The sequence below is a fragment of the Falco punctatus genome, assembly GCF_963210335.1.
Source record: "Falco punctatus genome assembly, chromosome: 1".
Taxonomy (NCBI): domain Eukaryota; kingdom Metazoa; phylum Chordata; class Aves; order Falconiformes; family Falconidae; genus Falco; species Falco punctatus.
Window position 1 is genome coordinate 40,321,274 of NC_137580.1, and position 19,648 is coordinate 40,340,921.

General features: G+C 45.6%; 1 protein-coding gene across 12 annotated transcripts in view; it reads left to right on the forward strand.

Annotated features, from left to right (window-relative positions):
- The window catches only part of SLC4A11 (solute carrier family 4 member 11), a 134,197-nt gene that overhangs the window by 37,359 nt on the left and 77,190 nt on the right, over positions 1 to 19,648 (forward strand). For 2 of the 12 annotated variants that reach the window (XM_080396455.1, XM_080396459.1), the window contains exons 1-2: positions 3,901 to 4,438; positions 17,603 to 17,653. In XM_080396455.1, the coding sequence (XP_080252581.1) occupies positions 4,213 to 4,438; positions 17,603 to 17,653 (277 nt within the window). In that variant the 5' untranslated portion in view covers positions 3,901 to 4,212. The other 10 variants (XM_080396461.1, XM_080396460.1, XM_080396457.1 and 7 more) reach the window with 9 other exon arrangements.

A 19,648-nucleotide genomic window follows, 5' to 3' on the forward strand; every position in this document is an offset into this window, starting at 1 on the left:
GCTGGCGCACCCGGGGGGCACAAGTGTGAGGAGTTCTGCCGGCATTTTGCGGGGTGGCCCCCGCCCTGCTTTTTACCCCAGCTTTGCCTTTTGCAGCAACAGAGGGCTTGGGGCTGGCGCCTGGATGCGCTGAGGCGGGTGGGCTGGTGGGGATGTATCCTGCTTCCTTGCTTGGATGGGTGCCGGGGGGAGGCGCAGAAATCCGGGAGACCTTCGGTTTTGCATCATTGCTGAAGGGTTTTTGGTGAGGACCCTGCTGTGGTCTGTGGGGAGGGGTGACACTCCTCGAATCTGGTCTCCTTGGGCAGCAGCGGGATGTTTCGGCGCAGGGTGCGCGGATGCGGTGTGGGAAAAGTACCAGGGAATGAAGGAGCAATGTAAAACTTGTTGCCTTGTTGCTCTGGGAGTGGCTACCACCACCCCACCCCCCCCACCCCCCCCCATTTTGGTACTTGTTTATACCGAGCTAAGGGAGGAGTGCACGGTGCGGTGGCTAGCTCCACTCCGGTGCTTGCTTGCGGATGCGGTTGCCTGAGTGCATGTTGCTAAAAGTGTAAAAACGGCAATAATAAAAAAAAAAAAAGGAACTATATGGCTCAAGCTGAACTAAAGTGCTTGGGCAGTCCGTGTGCATTGGCAAAAACTCCAGCGATGTGTGTCTTTTTGTTGTTTTTTTTTAAAGGCAGGGGTAGGACGGGTTTAAACACACTTGGAAATGCGCTTTGGTTTTATGCTAAACTTGAAAAAGTTATTTTTCTGAAGTGCCAGCCCTGCTGCCTTACCGAAGGAAGCACTTCCTTAATCAGCATGGCTGCGTTAGCACTGGTTTGACACTAAATTAAATGACAGGGACTTGGGTTCGTGTACGAAAGTTTGTTCTAGAGTAGAAGCAACTGTAGGTGGCACAACAGCTTTTCCTGCAAAGCAGCGAGCGGGAGGCTGGTCCTCAAAAACTTCTTTTGAGGATCTTTTCTCAGGAAGGATTGTGCCATTTTTTCTTTTCTTCCCCCTCCCGGTTTAATGAAAGAGTCTGGTTCAGATCTGATGTTTTTATTCAAAGCTTTCTTCTGCGCTGCTGGTTTCCATGTCCATGGCTGTCATTCTCCCTCTGGAGACCTGCTGGTGCAGACCGGCTGTCCATCAGCAACATCCCTGTGATCTACTGCAAGCATACAACTTTTTTCCCCAAAGTGTTGCAACATGTGATGTTTGCAGGGCTTCTCTTGTGGGTTTTCTCTAGGTGTGGACATAGCTTCTTCTGTCCTTTGCGGAGTTACTGCCCCTCAAATGCTAAAGCATGGGATAAACTGCTTGACCCCGGGATAAATCGAGCAGTATTTCAGTCTTTTCACCTGGGTGGCTGTTGTTGGTTTTGTGGCTGGTTTGTTTGGTGGGGTTTTTTTTTGGAGGCTGGAAGGAAAGTGGTGCAAGACTTTGGTCTTGTCTACACTGTAACCTTGCTCATTGCTACCACTCCCGTGAGCTGCGCATCACCGTTTCCTTGCTATAATCGAGATGCATTGGCTAATTCATCTCAGCTGGAGTCCTCTAGTTTAGAAATATCAGTGGGTTTTCTACAGTTGCTGCTCTGTAAGAATGAGGTACCGTGGAGGCAGTTCCGCTCCGGCTCTCGTGGTGTTCCTTGGCAATTTCAGTGCTTCAGTTTGTTTAAATGAATGCAGCTAGAATTAGGAGTTGGGCTTTTACATGGAGTGCTCGCTTGACTCCCCCAGTGGCATAAATATCTGTATGTAAACTCATAGTGCCTTGACTTCTAGTAAAACTGTAGTAAATCATTTCAGGCTGTAAACAGTTGTTAAAGCAAGCTGCATTTTTATGTTGAGTGAAAATGAAAATGCCTTGATTCCTAAAGGCAAAAGGTTTTGGAATGTGTGCTTTCTATATTGTCTTAAAAAAAGAGAAGTGTCAGTGAAAAGCTTGATATTTCCTGCAGAAGGGAGCTTGAGGTTAGCTAAAGTTGGATTTTAGTCTAGAGTTATTTGACTTAGCCTGGTGCTGTTTTTATTTGACTATATAAAACTAAAACTTCCTTGCCTTGCAGAACTGTGGTGATGTTCTGCATATGTACTTCATTCCTGAAGACAGGTGCTAAATCACACCTAGGGGGGGAAGCTGTTTGCTGGGGTGGGGGTGTGGGGTGGGTGGGTGGTGAGTAATTCTAATATCACACTGTGATTTACGTGTCTCTGGGAAGCCACAGCAGTTGCTATCCAAAAGCTATTGCTGTTGTTTGGGTGGCACTTGAGTTACCTCTTCCTAATGTAAAACCACTTCTAGAAAAATCCCGCTTCCTTATGTAGGTTTTCTCTGGGAGTAAACAACTCTGGGACGCTTTAATGACTCATCATCATGAAACTGTCATCTATCCTCTAAATATGCAAATGACTACCAAGCACACCAGCAGATATCCAGCATATGTTAAATCCAAGCTACCTTTGCTGCTAGCAGCCGCTGAGAACAAGGTGTGGTGTTGTCACTGCGAAGGCAGAGTAGGAAGTCTGCTCCAAAGGATGTAGAGCAGTGAGGTTAAAACTGAGACTGCTGAGGCAATTCCTTAAAGTTCATCCTAAACTGGGTTTGAGCATTGTTTTGTAATCATGAAATCTGCAAAGCAGCTGCTCCAGGAGTTTGTGCTGGGACCTGGTGAAACTGAAAAACTCGGGGCTTTTTTTGTTGTTGTGTTTTTGTTTTTTTTTTTTTTTTTTTGTGTGGGTTTTCTTTTTTAATGCAATATAATTTTCTAAATATGATCTGGGATAAGCTCCCTATAGAGCCTTTTTGCAGAGCATAGTGACATGCTGGCCATGCAGGCCTGGAGCAGAGCACTGTGGGCTTCTGCATCTGTCAGTGCTGGCTTTGATATCAAAGTGCTTAGCTGTCACTTATAACTCCATGGGGTTTTTCTGCTACCCCTTTCTAAATTCATCCCTGTCTCTGACTTGAAGTTAAAAAAAATAATCAAAAAGCAGCACCAAGGGCTTCAGTCTAACTGTATGTTACTGAGAAAGGGTCTGCAAGCTCTAGTGAACCAGTGGGAGCTGTGGTTTGGGTAGGGCACAGAGGAAGGAGTCCAGTTCCAATCCTTATAGATGTCCTGCTGAAAAACTGCAAGAAAATGGGGAGATAAGCACAAAAACCTGATACAGGCCACTGGAGCAGGTAACACTGATTTTGTACTTGTGTTGGGTGGGAACTTCTCTTCCTCCTGTGTGTTTTGGTTCCCCAGGTTTGAAGGACCTGATGCAAATGGCAGCAGAAGGGGCTGTGGCTTGGCTGCCCTGGGGGCATCCCTGCAGCCATGCCGTGGGGGATGGACAGAAGCTGGTGATGTGGGCTGTGATGGGGGGGGGGGGGGGGGGGAACTTGGATTTAAAGCTGGTGGAGAGATCTCAGCAGGTCTGTGCTTGGAGCTGGGCAACCTTTGTTTCAGGATGCTGCCGGGTGGGTTTTGAACAGTGAAGGTGGAGTGAGTTATTACCGGGTGCTACCCACTCATGGGGAAGATGAGTGGAAAATTAGGAGGATGGAGGCAATCTGGGGGCTGAGGATGAGGTGGCTTTCCTCCCCCTTTGGTGCTGGGGCAGGTGCTGGTGCACTGCAGCCGTGGAAGCTTCTGCTTCAGCTCTCACCCCTGGGGAAAAAGCACCCCACAGAGCACAGTGTCAGGCATCGGGTTTATTCTCCTTTTCCTCTTGCCCGTTGCCAGTCTCCTTCTCCAGGAGTTAAACACCTCTTCCCCCTGCTTGCAGCCTAATTGCATCCCCAGGGTTTAACACGCGTGTGTTTGTTTTATTCAACGTGTTGGCTGTTCCCACCGGAACAGGCTGATTTTTTTTATTATTTTTTTTTTTTAGGGATTGAGGGTTTTTTTTTGCTTATTGTGCACAACAAGCTACTGCCACTGCATAAGATATTCGTTGGGGGGCGGGGGAGGAATTGTAGTAATGCCAGTACTTCTTGAATATTATAAACCTGGCTTATCAGCCCGATGCAGAGCTGGAATTTGTCTCTTCCTGTGCTGCATCTCTGCTTTCTGAGAGGGGCGTTTAAATACAGGCTGAATACGCAGCCTTTCCAGTCTGCTCTGCTGGGCTGTGACAGCAGCAGCGGGGCTGCTTGAAGCAATTTTTTTTTTTTTGCGCTAATTCCTCTCCAAAAAGGAACTTCTCGGGGAGAAGGCTTTGAGACTGCATGTCCCAACAGTACCCATTGAAGGAGGTGAAGGGAGACGCAGTTTGCTTCGTACCTGGCTCTCCTCTTTTCTCCGTCCTCATGGAGCCAGCTTCTTTTTGCTATCCCCGGCTCACCTTTCTCCGCTCGCCCTATGGGCAGTTTGGGTCGAGTGCTGGGTCTTCGCAGGATTTGGCCCGGTGGCCACAACGTTTGGTGACACAGAGGTGGAGTGGGCCAGTGGACGGTGCGTGACTGGGGATGAAAGGGTTGGGGACCGGAGGAGGGTGGCATGGGGCAGCAGAGAAGCCTGCTGAGATCTGGGGGGGCTTTGGAGTCAGCAGGTAAGGAGGGAGACAACACAGACAGGACTTGGTGGATGCACTGGTGTGGTTGTGTTGATGCACTCTTCTCTTGGACCTCTCCTGGTGGTGCTTGCTTGGCAGCTGTCATCTCCATCAAGGAGCAGATCCAGTACCTGCTGCACCCTTGTGCCTGGGTAAGCTGGCCAGGGAGAGCTGATAAACAGTCTCAGCATGGAAAAAAAAAATAAAAATAGAAACTGATATTAGCCAGTTTTTTGTTTCATAAGCTTGTTCGCTTGGTGAAATTAATCCAGCAGTGTGTGAAACCTGAAATACCTGCTGGAGGCTAGGCGGGCTCGTTTCACCCTTAGGGCTGTGATGCTGTCAGCGCTGTCCTTTAAACTCTTATTAAAGGTATCAAGTGTGGGTATAGGGGAAGGTATTAAGATTCTCTGCAGATTTGTCTTGCTACGGGGAAGTTCCTTTAACATCAGCATGGTTAAAATTTTTACATGTTGCTCTACTGCAAATAATTGATTTGGGGAAACTCAGTAAATCCTCCTGTTTTAGAAGCTGAGCTCTGCTGTAATTGCTGATCCCAAGGACAGGAGCCTTGACTCTCTGTAAAACTTCTTTGGGGAAGATATCAGGCTCAATGAGACAAGGTCCTAAAAAGCCTGATTTAGCTTTGAAGGTGGTCCTGCCTGGAGCAAGGAGTGGGGCTAGAGACTTCCAAGGGTCTCTTCCACAGTCAGATATTTTATGAACCATGGTATACTTCCTTTACATCTTATTAATAGTCTGAATATGATGCACCTTACCTGGAAAAGCTCGTCAGGTGGCATGCAAAAAAAAAATAATGGAGGAGACTGGATGAGCAGTCTCAGCAGAGAAAATGCGTAGGAGGTGTTTAAAAACATGCATTGCCTGTGGTTTCATGCAGCGGAAACAAGTCTGTAGCAGGGACTGAAAACGGGGGTATGTGGCTCTGACTGAATCCCTCTGCTAAAAGTGATGCCTCTTCCCGAGCCGTGCTGTGCCTTGCCTTGCTTCATGCTGCGGAACAATTGCTGCCTCCTGGTAAATATGATCACTGGGAAATTTTTACTGAAGTCACAGTAATTGTCAGAGTTACTGTGAGGGGAGTGACCCAGTCTTGCCAGCATTTGAATAACTTATTATTTATTTTTGTCTTTTTTTTTTTTTTTTAAAGGTTCTCCTTTTTCTAAGGTTAACTTGATGTTGTTTTGGGGCATTAGGGCACGCTTTTTTTTTTTTTTTTGCCAACATAGACCGACCATTCCTCTGGGCTTTAAATACTCATCTGGGAGAGACTTGGCTGTTATGAAAAATCTTGAAGTGTAAGGAACTTGAAGGAGTAAATAGGCTGGGGGGGGGGGGGCGGGGCAGGGAAACAGGGGGAGACAGCACAGCAGGGGATGTGGCATCTTCTCTCAGAAGCTTTTTTAGCTACAGGACAGTCGAGTGATGAGCAGACAGGCTTGGATGTAAGTCTCCTCAGATGGGGTGAGGACCCTTCTGCTCTATTTTCTGCAACTTGCTGTTAGAACACGGAGTTGTTGCCCGGTTTCTCATTCCCTTATGCAGGCTTCTCGTTGAATGCATGCATTAACCCTTGCACTGCTGCTGCCCAGTCAGCTGAGCTGTTACGCTGGGTAATGTGGAAAAAACATCAGAGCCCAGCCCTGCGATTGGGCAGGCACCGTGCTCGCGGAGTACAGCAGCTGTATCTTTAAGAAATTTGCTGTATCTACCTCTGAGCAGCAGGTTTTATTTCCCCCCCTCCTCTGTTCTTCCTACATCTTCACATCCTCTTGTTTTCCCTGTACTTCTGTCTGTAAGGTACAGTATCTTCTCACTTCAGTTGAGCCTGGCTGCCACAAAGCTGCTTTTTTTTTTTTTTTTTTTTTTTTTTTTTTTTTTTTTTTTTTAAGGAGGCACAGGGGCTTTCTCCGTGCAGCATCCGGCAAAACCCAACGGTTCCAAAGCGCAGGGTCGCTTTAATTGTTCTATTTTTCCCTTCCTTGCTACCAGAGACAAATAGCTCCCAGAGGCGGTGGGATCTGGGTGGCCGGAGGAGCAAACCCAAAGCCCAGCCTTGGCCGGTGGCATGCGGAGCAGTGCTTCGCAGGCGTGAAGTTAGCGGCTCGCCGGCATCGGCATCGCTGCTGGGCTTGGGAGAGCTGGGGTGGAGGTGCCCATCTGGGAGCTAATGGGTTGCGCTCTCACTCCACCCATTTGCCGCTCGCCAATTGGAAGTGAGGGAGAAAGATGCTCTGGATGGATTAATATTGGAGCCATTGAAAAAGCACGAGACATCGCTGCCTCAGCCACCTGAGCAAGTGGCATTTGGGAACAAGTGTGGTGGCTCAGGGGGAGCAGCCAGCAGGGGAGCGGAGGCTGTTCAAACAGCATCTTTATTAAGGAAGTAGTGCAGGTAAGTTATGGTCTTAAGAAAAAAAAAAAAGGCGAACAAAAAAACCAAAAAAACCTGAAGAACTACTGTTATTGTGTGGTGCGTTTGGACAGAAAATCTAGAAAACCAGCTCTGCCAGCTCTTTAATTATTTAATTCACTGAAGTAAGGCAGTACTTGATGTATTTTCAATGGGCTTTGCTGCTTAGTGATATCTATTGCCTGTGCCGGATGTCTCTGTGTTGTTGTGTTTAAGGATGGAGAATACCTTCTGAATTCAATTTACATTAACCAGGATGCTGTCTTTCAGGGTTTGAATTTAGTTTCAAGACATGCATGGGGAGATGAGCACAAGAGATCCTGCCTGTTCTGATTGTTCTCTAATTAATGCTAAAACATCCTAACAGCCTGTGGGGCTTTACATACTTATGTTTCATGTGGGGAAAGTGCAGTGCTGAGTGAAAACAGAATGCATATATGTGGTCTGTCTAAAATGCTAGCAAACATCATCCCTGTTGCTGTAGCCATGGAAGCCATGTAGACGAGCCATAAACGATGTCCTAATGAATATCACTGTCGTAGATTGGCAGTCTACAATTATTTTACCAGTGGACGGGGGCATTATTTTTTTTTATTTTGGATTGATGATGGACAGCAAAATCAGATCTGGTGCTGCTGACTGTCCCCCCTGCCCGTGGTGGTGGTGTCACTGCTGCTGTTTTGTGGCTCCTAGACGTAGAAACTGTATGGGGTGATTTGTTCTAGCCTGCAGAGCCTCTTGGGACTTGAAATCCCTGTTTGGGGGGGGATGCTTGAGGCTGCACAGGGCAGCTGGGCTGTCATTTGGGTATCCTTTAGACTGTTTTCACTTTTAATGGCAATGGGGGTGGGATGGGGGGTGTCTTTCTATGTCTTGCCTGGAACAACAACACAACTGAAAATGTGTTTGGTGATCAGGTGGCTGCATTCACTGCTCTACTTCTCTGTCTTTCTATGTTTCCAGTACGGATCTTGGTTTTGACCAGACTTCTGGTTTTGTGTGAATTGGAACTGGTCTCCTGTTCCATATAGGTGCCTCTTGGGGGAAGGGGGGGGTGGGGGGTGGTGGTGGTGGGAAGTGGTACAGGAATAACTTGCTGCAAAAGCTTGACCCGGCCACTGCTGCCTCTTTAGCAGCTGTTTTTATTTCTGGTGGCAATAAGATAGGAGATAAAAACTTTCTAGAAATACACTTTGTTCCAAAACATGACCCTGGTACCCTGGAGGGATGCTGGAGTGTGAATCTGGTGGTGCTGGAGCATCTTTTCTACCTACCCTAAAGAAGAGGTCTTATAGCTACTAGTTTACACCTTGCTGCTTAGTTTTTACAGTATTTAACACAGTTGAACCGCTGTAGGGAACAGCTCCCTTCCTCTGAATAGCCTCTAGCAAGTGAAGTATTGATAGACTGTCTCAACCATTTTTGCATGTTTTACACAGTACCACTGCAGGTAAGTGGCAGGTGGTGGCCTGTGGAAGACTGCCTGTACAAGGAAAGCATTTCAGAAAAAAAAATAATCTCAGACACCTTGTAGAATCCACATTCAACCCTGACCGAGATTTGGGGCCATTGCAGTATCTCTTTATTCCCCCTTCTTTTTGATTAGAGAATTAGGAGGGTTTTGATAGGGCCCTGTAAGTGAAAGATCTGTCTGAAAAGCTGTCAGTAAGAGTTAATGCTTTCTAAATTATTTAAATGTTTCAGGAAAAGTCTACTGAAAAGCCTCAACTGGTCTGTTCTTGGGCCTTTGCCAGCTTGTGGGATCTCTGGAGGTATTGGCTTTCACTCCTCTCTATGTAGCACTTAAGGAAGAAATCCTTGCAACTCTTAAATCACTTTTTAGGGGCCCAACAAAACAAAACTTCCCCTTTTCAACCTGGAAAAATAGTGTAAAAAAAAAAAAAAAAAAAAAGCAGATGTCCCAAATTGTCTGTCCACCAGCCAAATCCTAAAGTGGTGGTGTTCCCCTGTTTCTCAGTTTCTGCTCACCTGTGAGATGCTGGCCAGGAAACCCAGCGGCAGAGGAAGAGATATCCCATTAGCAAAGCAGCTGCACGGCTTTCCATTTACAGGGTCGCTTCCTCTTGTGGCTCACCTCTGGGAGGCACCCTCGGATATTAATTGCTCGGGTAGGCTAAAATGTGATGAGTCAACCTGGACAGCCTGGTGATGCTGGTAAATCCCAGGCACTGCTGCCACCAGCCTTTGGTGTGCATGGGTTTGGTGTTTGGTTTGTTGGATCTTTTTTGTTGTGTGGGGGTATTTTTTGTTGGTTTTGGGTTTTTGTGGTTTTTTTGTGGGGGGGGGGTGGGGGTGGCCGAGGGCAGTCTCCAGCTGCAGCAGTGACAGCAGCTACCAGTGATCTTTTATTAGATGGTTTTATTGAGATGGGTGTTCTGGAGGAAGCTGGGGAAGGGATGAAGAGGGGAGTTGTTCAATGCAGTGGGGAAAATGCCTTGAAAGCAGACATGTCTGATCCCTGAGCTTGTGTGTGGGTGTGTGTTTGCCTGGCAGTGAGCAGGCAGGAGGATGCTTCTTGCTTTATCCTTTCAATATGATGCTTTCTATTTTCACAGCCAGCAACTGTGAAAATTAGTTCTGGGGTTTTGTTTACCAGAGTGATGGTGGCATGATTTAAGACCTCCTCATACCATTTCCCTTAATCAGAAGAATATCCAGCTCCTTGCGTATAATCCTGGATTCGATACTTTAGTGCCTGATGAACCACGAAGCTATAAAGTTGTCTTTTCTGCCTGGATCAGGACTGGCATGCCGGGGTGGTCGCACTGTGGTGGAGGACAATGTTTAGATAGCTCTACGGAGCAAAGCTTTATGTCCAAGTGACTAGTGCACCATGCATAGCCTAGGAAATGTCAGAGGGCTGGAGTTGTGTCCTCCAAAAATCAGAGAAATGGGACACTTCCCAGGGGTGTTAGAGATACTTTAGTTTTGGTAATCCAGACCTTTTAGTCCTAAAAATGAATATTCTTGGGAAATAAAACCCTTGTGGGAAGTAAAGAGGTGGTGAAAATCATATAGGGATACTTCTAGTAGGAGGGCAGGGAGGTTAAGCAACACATCTATGCAATTCTGTGGCAGGAGCATGTTAAACATGCTTTTAAAAAGTGCTCTTTAAGAGAAGCATCCTCTCCCATAAGGACTGAGGATTGCTAGACTACTTGGCTGTGCCTACACATAAGGAGGGCAAAGCTTGCGTTCCTGCATGTCTGAGTCTCTTGGCTAAAGCAGCAATTTGTCATTGGATTGGGCTACTTAAAAGCACCATCCTTCTCAGGGTCTGCTCTGGCCAACGCTTCATTTTCTAAAAGCTTACCAAGGTGAAGGTGTTTGGAGTAGGTTTAAATCTTCCTGGTCATGGCTGTCTTCTAGACTGCTTTCAAGACCTCAAAAGTTGATTTCTTGTAGGTGTTTACATGCAGACAACACTTTAATCAACCCATTTAGGTGAAGGTCTCCAACAAAAAATCCCCTTTTTATTATGAAGTTGTGTCAATGTCTGCTGGTACCCCATACTGCTGCCTTCATTAAACCTCTAGGCATGGCAAGTGAAGGTGAGTCCCTCATCCATCCTTCAGCATCTGGCTGTGTTTTTTCAAAGGCTTGACAACTTTAAGGAGGATGAGAAGCTGAGAAGAAAACTGGGGGGCAGCAGTGTGGAAGGGGAATATAGACAGAGGGGAGCCTGCCCTTCCTGCGAGTACTGGCTGGAGTGTGCCCGTGGCTTTGACAGTGATGGCTGGTATATTGCTAACTCTTTACTCTTCAAGCAGTGCTGTAGAAAGCAGTGTTAGGAAGATGTTTGGACATGTGTGATGGGCTTGTGGATATAACCGGGGAAGGAGGAACACCACAGCTGGTCCTTTGCAGACCTGGGTAGCTTGTTATGGGGCTGTGTTAGCCCTTGCCTGCAGTTACACCACTGAAATGAATAAAGGATAAGTTGAGGAGGGTAGGGCTCTGGTGTACCTTATGAAAGGAAGGGCTTATCTCCCTCGGCCTCTGCCGAGGATGAAATGTGGATGGATGTGTGTCTGTGCTGAGAAAGCATGCGTGGTGCTGGCAGGCAGAGCGAGGCTGTAGAGAAGAAGAGTCCTTTAGTCGATTCTGACCCTTACCTCTTCAAGATAAAACTCCCTGGAACATAGCAGTGCTGGTATTTCCCATTTAATGACTTACAAAAGGTCTTTTTACCCCTCTTGAGCTTTTTGGGTTGTGGGTTTTTTTTTCTGTTATGTTTTCCTTTGTCTTTATCGATGGAAACTGATGCTTTCTGGGGGAAGTTTTAAGTCGGGGTTTGCCACAGGCAGCAGTGCTTGTACACAGTATTAACTAGCCATTTTCTTGTCCAAGTATTAACAAGCATGCCTTACTCATTTTACACTTCCTTGAATTACAGTGACCAGTCTTGAAACCCTGACTTGTGTGGTTTGGGTTTTTTTCTTTTTTTATGCTTCTCTAGGTGCAGAGAAAACAGAGTAAAATCTGAACCTTTTGCCTTGTATGTCAATTGTTACTGCCCAGACCAGCAGCATAGGAGCATGCTTCAGCTCTGTGCCAGTATGAGCTGTGCTTTCACCAGTGTTTTCCAGTTGAAGTATGTAGGGCTCTGGGAAGTGATCAGCTGCTGAAGGTGTAGATAGAAATAAGAAGTGATAATGTAAGGCAAAATAGCTTTCTAGCATGCTGCTGTCCAATCATTCTTGCTGACTTGGATGGTTTTAAGTAATTTGCAGCAAATGTCTCCACCAGGAGATCTTGCTGCTTGGTTCTTCCCTGAAAACTGTCAAAGTCTCATGTTTTAAGAGCACAGGTGACGCTTTGTGGGAGAATCCTGTGCTATTGATATACTTGGAACTGATCAACTGGTCAGTGTGATCCGATTTGCTGCCTGTGGAGCTCTCTGCCTATTCTTCTGTGATGATGCAGTTGTGCTACGAAAGGAGTTTGAGACTTCCTCGTCCTCCTGCTGCTGAGCTCTTGCTGCATACAGAGACTTTTAAACTCTCAATTGCATGCTCCTTTCAGTTAATGCTCCACATAATTTATAAAAATAAGTCCTGTCCTGCAGGTTTCCTTTGGGATATTATTCCTTGCGTATGTGGTTTTTTTCTTTGAGTCTGTCTGGTTTTTTGCTTACTTTGGGTGGAGGAGGGGAGCAGCATCCTTTGGTCGTTGGGTATCTGAAGCACATAAACTGTGGCGCTCTCCTTGCCCCAAACTGTGTGAATCTGGGTGCAGCTTCCCAGTCATTTCTGCAGATGGGATCTCCCTTGTCCTGTGATGTTAATTCATGGTGGAATGGAGAGAACAAAGAATGAGTGAGCTCAGAGTTTAACATCGAACACCAGGTCTGGTGGAGGCTTGGGCAGAGGTAGCCTTGTCATCATCTCCCAGATCAAAGCCTTGGATGAGACAATACATTCGTTCAAGCTGGATTTGGTCCCAGAGCTGTTTGAGGCAGTGCTACTAACTGCAACGTTCCCCATCACGTAGGGAAGCTGGTTCCCAACTACTTAATGGTAGTGATGGACACTTCTAGTGTTGACTGACAAAGTCCTGGAAGTCAGCTTGGAGTGGCTAAAACCTTGCTTCAAAGCTAAGGCCCTACATGCCTTCTGGAAAGTAGATTTCTTTCCATATAACTGGATAGTTTGGTCTGTCACGCTGAGAATTGGTATTCCTTCTGGGAGGAAACTGGGAAAGTCTAAAGGCTTTTTCAGCTGAACAAGTGATTCTTCTTGTAACTTCTTGCTAGGAGGCTGCAGTGTTTTGCTTTATTCAGCTTTAAGGTAAGGACATTGCATGTGCTGATGAGTTTCAGAAATGTCTTCAGAGTTCCAGCAAAACAATGTTGAAGAAGGTGGTGGAAATCGGGATATTGGACACACCCTGAGTAAAACATGAAGGTACCTAATGTTTTCTGATCAGTACTTAACAGGGTGAGTAAATGTTCCTGATGTACAGGCAGCCTGTGTTCAGAGACAACCCAAGAGTAGCCGATGTTAAAGGGCCTGTAAATGAAGAAGTACTTTTCCAGTAACTCAAAAATGGTGTTGCCTCAAAATAAACTCCAACTAAATATCAAGAGACTAGAACTTGGAGAGATTTACTGGAGGGAAGTCATAAAAGCCAAAGTCTGTAGTACCACTTGTAGAAAGCTTGTTAGAGAGCTCTGTTTTGCCTTCAATACAAGGCTTGTGCTGCAAAGGGCTGTTTACTTGGAAGATGCCAGCAGCAGAACATTGTAATTGAGTTACTGAAGTATCCAGAGAATGTGTTTTTGTTTGTAATCCACTAATATTGGAATAATATTGCAAGGCTCAAGAGAACTTATTACTAACCCTAAAACAAGAGAGTTAAAACGGGTTATTATATCTGAGACACGTTCCCCGCAGGAATTTAATAATGGAGGGTGGCACGGTAGGGTTTTGTTGTTAACTGTAAAAATGGTAAGAATGTAAGAAATCAGGAAGTATACCCACTTCTTATCTGCTGCTTCCCACTGTGGATCATCTGATCGGTCCTAGTCCTAAGACCAAGTACCTTAAACGACAGCAAACTTGACTGTCCTACCAGTTAAGTAGTAAACTTTATATACCTCCCCCTCGGTGGTTTTTGGAGTCACTGCAGTTGCACCAAGGGAAGGGCTTACCTCTGAAATCTTGAGCCGTATCCCTGAGTCTATTAGCAACAGGCTTTGTTTTCCATTTTGCAGCATTTCAGTGCTTCAGCTCTTCACTTTTACCTTTGAATTCAACACTCATAAAGGGATGAGAAACTAGTCAGAAGCTTTCCTTTAAAAGAACAACTAAGTAGTGACACTTTTAATGCCTGTCCAATTTAGTCTCATCTAAAAGATATCCCTGTGGGGTGGCAGTAAAAACTTATTTGCTGGAGGAAATTAACTCTTAAAGATGAGCACTCCTTAAATTGTCAGAAGAGCTATACCATGTGCTTTTTGGCAGATAACAGAAGATGGCATCTTTTTCTGCCTTTAGAAAGGGAGAGCAATCAGGGAGTTTGGTTGTCCTTGTAGGCGTTGGATGAGAAAGCAGAATCTGGAGAGTGAGAATATAAGCTTCTTGGTGAAAGATACTAGAGGCACGGGAGTGAGTTGCTGTGCTGTGTATCTTGGCTCCTTGGGATAATGCTTTCCAGCTTTGTATCTAGAAGCCTGACCTTATGTCTTGCCGAAATTGCTTTGCATCGAATTCTTGAATTGATGAACTCTCTGAAAGAATGCTTGGGGGATAGGAACTGGCAACATGGGCTTGGTGGACCCGAGGGATGTGGTGTGCTGGTGGGGAGAGGGGAACTCCCACCCTGTGGCAATAAAGTGCTTTTTAGGCCGTAGGTCTGCAAAGGCTAGTGCAGGGGGCTGATTTGTACTTTGTGGAAACAGTTCTGCTGCTTCAAGCAAACCCCTGGAGCATTGTAGTGTTGATCTCTAAGGTATTTGGAGACTTGTATTCCTGCCCAGGCTCCCTTAAGCTAAACACTTGCATTGATTACTGTACTGTTTTTAACTGCCCCTCGGTTGACCTCCTAATTTTGAGAGCAGAGGTGAGATGGGGAGAGGAAATGCAGGTTGGTGTGTGTGCATCAGGCTGTGGGGATGTATCTTATTGCTAGAGAAAGAGGGCCCTGCCTTGCTGTCAGTTCTGCACAACTCAAACCCATTGCTCCTTTCTTCAGCAAAACATGACGAAGGAGCTGAGACTTTGGATATTAAAATCCCGTAAGCCTTGTGAAAGGCGAGGCATATGGAACCTACTGATGTTTGCCTTGTTGACTGCCACTGAGCATGCACTGAAGTATGGTCTAGCTGGCATGGTCTTTAGGTAGCACCGCACAAACATAAGCTATGCTTGCTTGTGTTAAACTGACTGGGGAAATATGGGGAGAAAGGGGCTAACAGCATAAGGATGACAGATATTAATTACACTCTTACTCAAACCTGTCTCCTTTGTTCTGCTCAGTTCAAAAGGTAGGTGGATGCTGCTTTCTCTAGACTCTCAGATGCAGATGATGTGGCCCCAGTTTACCCTTCCTACCTCTACTTCTGCTAATGCATTGACCTTTAAGCTAGTCCCAAAGCTCTGTGCATGTGTCTGGACTTGTGTAAACACCCCATCACCTTTTGCCTCCTGGGCATGTTACACATTGTTCCTGATGTTAATGTGCGTAGCCCCTTCTGTGGGAGTTGTAGCAACTTTTCAAAAGGCTCCAACAAGCCTGTTTTGAAGTCTGAATCCCATTGGTCCTATGGGATAGCATTATGTAGGGAGAAGACAAATTATCAAGGCTGGACTTTAGCCAGGACCTAGTAGGGTGAATGCCTGACTTCCCCACCCCCCACCCCCCAAACGTGCCATTGCATTTTTAATTACAAGGTTAAGACCTCTGTTTTATGACTCATCTGAAAAAACAGCACCTCCAACATAATTGCCTGAGCATGTTGCCTAGGGGACTGTTGCTCATTAGTGACTCAGAGGAACTAGTGCCACCTAATGAAATGGCACTGCCTGCTATAATACCCCAGCCTTGCCCTCTTCATGCCTGGTCCAAGCAACAACCACACCAGAGTCTCCCATAAAGGTGCAATGTGAGCCCAGGCGATGCGGCGGTTAGAAGGTATTTCTAATGAAGAAACCAACCAACTCTGAATTTGTATTCATAGGGCATTATCAACCCATAGAAATAGGTGTGTTAAAGAAAAAGCAGACAGTGTCTCACTTTGCCTAGTGAAGGTTGAGCATGTTGCTTCAGTCTTCCTCAAAAGTCATAATAAAAATGAGAAATTGATATACCATCCTGATGGGAATGTCAGTTCCTTGGGTAATCCATCTGCCTAGGCATATTTTGTTTGTTGCTCTGAAATACGTAAATGCAATCATTACACAATAAGAGCCTCTTTATAAAACTTTCCTTTGATCATTAGCATGCTAATCGGTCTGGATGGATCTTCTCCTTCCCTTCCAGGTGGAGGGAAACAATTGACTCGTGTAATGGGTGCCCCTTGGCCACTGTGCATTTGTTCCTTCAACCCATTGTTCTGGGATGAACTTGGAACATTGTGTTTCTTTCTTGGACCAGACACTTGAATTGCCCTCGGGTTTGTGGTGTGGTTTTTTTGTTTGTTTTGGTGTTTGTTTTTTTTTTTTTATGGTCATCCGAGTGCTGTCTGCACTGAAAGATCGGAGCCACGCTGGGCTGTGACAAGTGTTAGGGTTGGAAGGTGCTACCGTCAGTGATGTGACTTGTATCCGTCTTGCGCACAAAGGCTCCCGGTGGACAGTGATGAATTATGATGCTTGAAATGTGGCATACTGTGAAAGGGGAAAAAGAAAAAGCACATAACCTGTAAGCCAAAAGTTATGGGGTAGAGAAAGGGTCTTTGGGAAACTGTCTCATACCTCAAACGAAAAGCAGGAAGCCTAATCTGTAGAACAATAAAGCAGGCAAAACCTCTTTCCTTGTTGGCCCAAATTCATCCCAGGCTTGCGTAGGTAACATTTGATTAGCCTAATGAAGTGGGGAAAGACAGAACAAATCTATTCCTCTTTTTGATTGCATTTTGGCTGGGAAGAAGCATATAAAGAGGCAGCATCTAGTAGCAGATTTTGAAGGGGCTGCTTGGGTGACTTTTGCTCAAGGCTTGTAATAGCACTCTGTTAGCTCATCATAAAATGGAGCGTACACCTGTACAGAAAAGCTGCTGCTTCTAGCCCACGCAGTCTGAACTGTCAGATATTGTTAGTATTAAAACCAACCAGGCTGGGTTTGGGTACCAGACTTTGATCACACCTGAAAGCAGGAGCTCCTGTGATGTTTGAACATCTCTTTGCATGGCAAATACCCAGTTTGCCAGCAGTTAATTGCAGAACTGACTCACTACATAAGAAAGCATGTTCCATAATGAATCTTAGGGATTCAGTCCTGGTGTTGCTGTGTTTGGGGGTTTGCTCTTGGTCAGAGTTATTTCCCGCTTGTGGCTTCCTCATGAGACCCTGTTGGTGCAGATGGGGTTTGCTGCAGGACCCCAGCTCCGGAAGCGGGCCAAGGAAGGCTACAGTGTTCTGGTGCTTATCATCAAGTGCCAAGCACTGTTTTGGGATATCCTAATGATTAGGAGCAGCAGAATAGGATGTGAAATGCTGTTCCCATCTAAGCTGTGTTGTTTTTTCTAAATTAAACTGCTGCATTTTAGATGAGCATAAGCTACAACCTGGACTTCATTATGGCTTACGTTTATTGATAAAAGCCTTTAGATGCTTAGCTTGTATTATTTTTGGATGCATTTGTTCAGGTTTGATAGGTCACTGAGGTAGATGATCAGGCTTGTCCTGACCTTAGTCTTGCTGTTTTGTGGTCCCAGCCTGAGACTGCTTAACTTTTTTTTTCAGGCAGTGACTCTATAGGATGTTCTGGTAAATGCTGAAGTCAATAAACAAAAGATTAAAGTTGCCACATCTGGCAGAATTGGGTGCCTGCAGTATTTTGGGACTGGCTTTCTGCTGTAATCCAGGCTAACAGCAAGTTTAGCAGCAAGGTAAAGATATTCAGCATCTTGATGATTCTTATGTTTTCTCTCTTTCTGTCTTTTTAGAGTCTCCACCAGCAGCGATGTCAAGAAATGGATACTTCTTTGAAGAGAGTGGCAAGTATTATTTGACTGTTTTGTACATAGTGTTGCTTTATTGGAGGGAGAGTTGCACTACAGGGTTAGCTGAGAACTTGAAACGGGTGATAGGAAAACCATTTAGCTTAAGCAGCATGCAAAGACAGCCTTGCACAGTGATTGTGTAATCTTGTACTGGAAGCAGACTCTGCGTTTTTAAGTCCTTTAGATGTTCTAGATATTCAAAACAGTAAATAATCATCTTCATGTTGTCATCTGTGACTATTCTGGGTGGCTCCTTGTTTTTCAAGTTCTCTCATGTTTTCCTGTAATACAGGCTGGCAGGTGTATTTGCTTGTCTTTTTCTAGAGTGGAGATAATGTGTAGGTGTCAGATCCCTTTGGAGACAACCTGCCAAGAGCATCAGGAAAATGTTGGATGGCTCTGGTAAATACATCTTTCAGTGCAAAGTGCTTGCTAAGATTTTATTTTTTTTCTTTGAAGCAAGGTTAAGTTGTGGCATTTGGCAACTTTTATCATCTGTCTCAACAAAGGTGGCTGAGCTCTTAGAGATACTGTACTGATAAAGGGCCAAAGTATCGCACAACCAGACTTGAAGTGCAGTGAAGTCCCAAATTCTCTACTGATTTTGGAGTAATGGCATGTGTGGAGGTTGTTAAGCAGAGACCAGCCTGAGAGTTCTGCTCAAGATCAACCTCTTGAGGATGTAGTCTCTAAGGGCCTGAGGCTTTTTGCCCTTGGGGGAAGGTGTAGTGCTTGGAGTATTCAGGTCTTCCAAATGGTGAGAGCAGAAGACTAGAATGTTCCGGTTACTTTGGCCTGTAGATGCTTGTGGCTGTCACAAGGCTCATCCTTCTTGTTGCAGGGGACTAAGTCTCAGGTTAACATTTGGGAAGGGTGAAGCTGAATGTCTGCCAGACATCAGCTGCAGTAGATCCAGCATTGCTATTGCCAGTGCTTCCTTTGGCACTGGCTCGCTTGCCTTCCCTGAAAGCGTAATATGGATCCAATTTCTAGGAGTAAAAGGGTGAAACAGGAAGCAAGTACTCTCATCTCTAGGAAGGGGTCTTTTCAGAAGGCTGGGTTGAGTTGCAGGAGGGGCAGAAATACATGCCAGACCTCAAGGAGGTTTTCTGAAGGCATGAGGTTTGGGTAGCCCTGCTCCTACCTTCCCTGGCTTGTTTGTAGCCCCTTGGGATGTCCCTGTCCTTTCCTTAGGACTGGGAGTGTAAGAAGGTGAACCAGGTTGGGACCTGGAGAGATGATTAAGCCTCCAGCTTTTGGCTGAGAGAAGTGTAAGGGCTTGGGGAAAAATACTGCTGTTCTTGGAGGAAGGACAAAGGTGGCTGTCTCTTGGAGCTACCTGCTTCACCCCAAGATCTCCTGCCACAGGGAACACAAGTGCAGCTGGCTGTCCTAGCATCTTATGTAGGAAAGCTCTACATGCCCCTTTCTAGGACTCTGTCTTCTTCAAACTGTCCAAACAAAACACACAAAAAAAACAACTGAAAAGCAGATCTGTTTTTAGAGCACATACTTGTAGTTGTGGCATTCCCCGTGCAAAGCTCTTCTATAAGATATGCTTTTTTTTCAACTTGGTGCCATGGCAGTGAGGGTTTATTTCTGCCCTATTTGTGTTATTACTCAGCTTCCTCCTTTATCTTAAGGAGACAGAACCTCAGAGCTACTGTTAAATAAGGACTTCATGAAACTCTGTATGCTTCTTTCCTATTGTGCTTCTGCATGTTTTGGGGGAACGAGGGAAGGCTGCCTGCAAGTTCCTCTTCAGCCTGCATGTGGTATTGAATGCTGTATTAATTGTGATTGAAAATACAGTGGATTTCTTGGTTATGTCACGCTCAAATCTGCTGTCATTCTCATTCCTCATTACAAACTGACCTTTTCTAAAAGTTCAGTTGCCGCTGAGTGATGAGTCACCTTCTGCTGCCTGATTGCTTGTGTGTTCCTGTGCAGAATATACAGACAGCACATCTCAGGGCTTGCTAGTGTGAA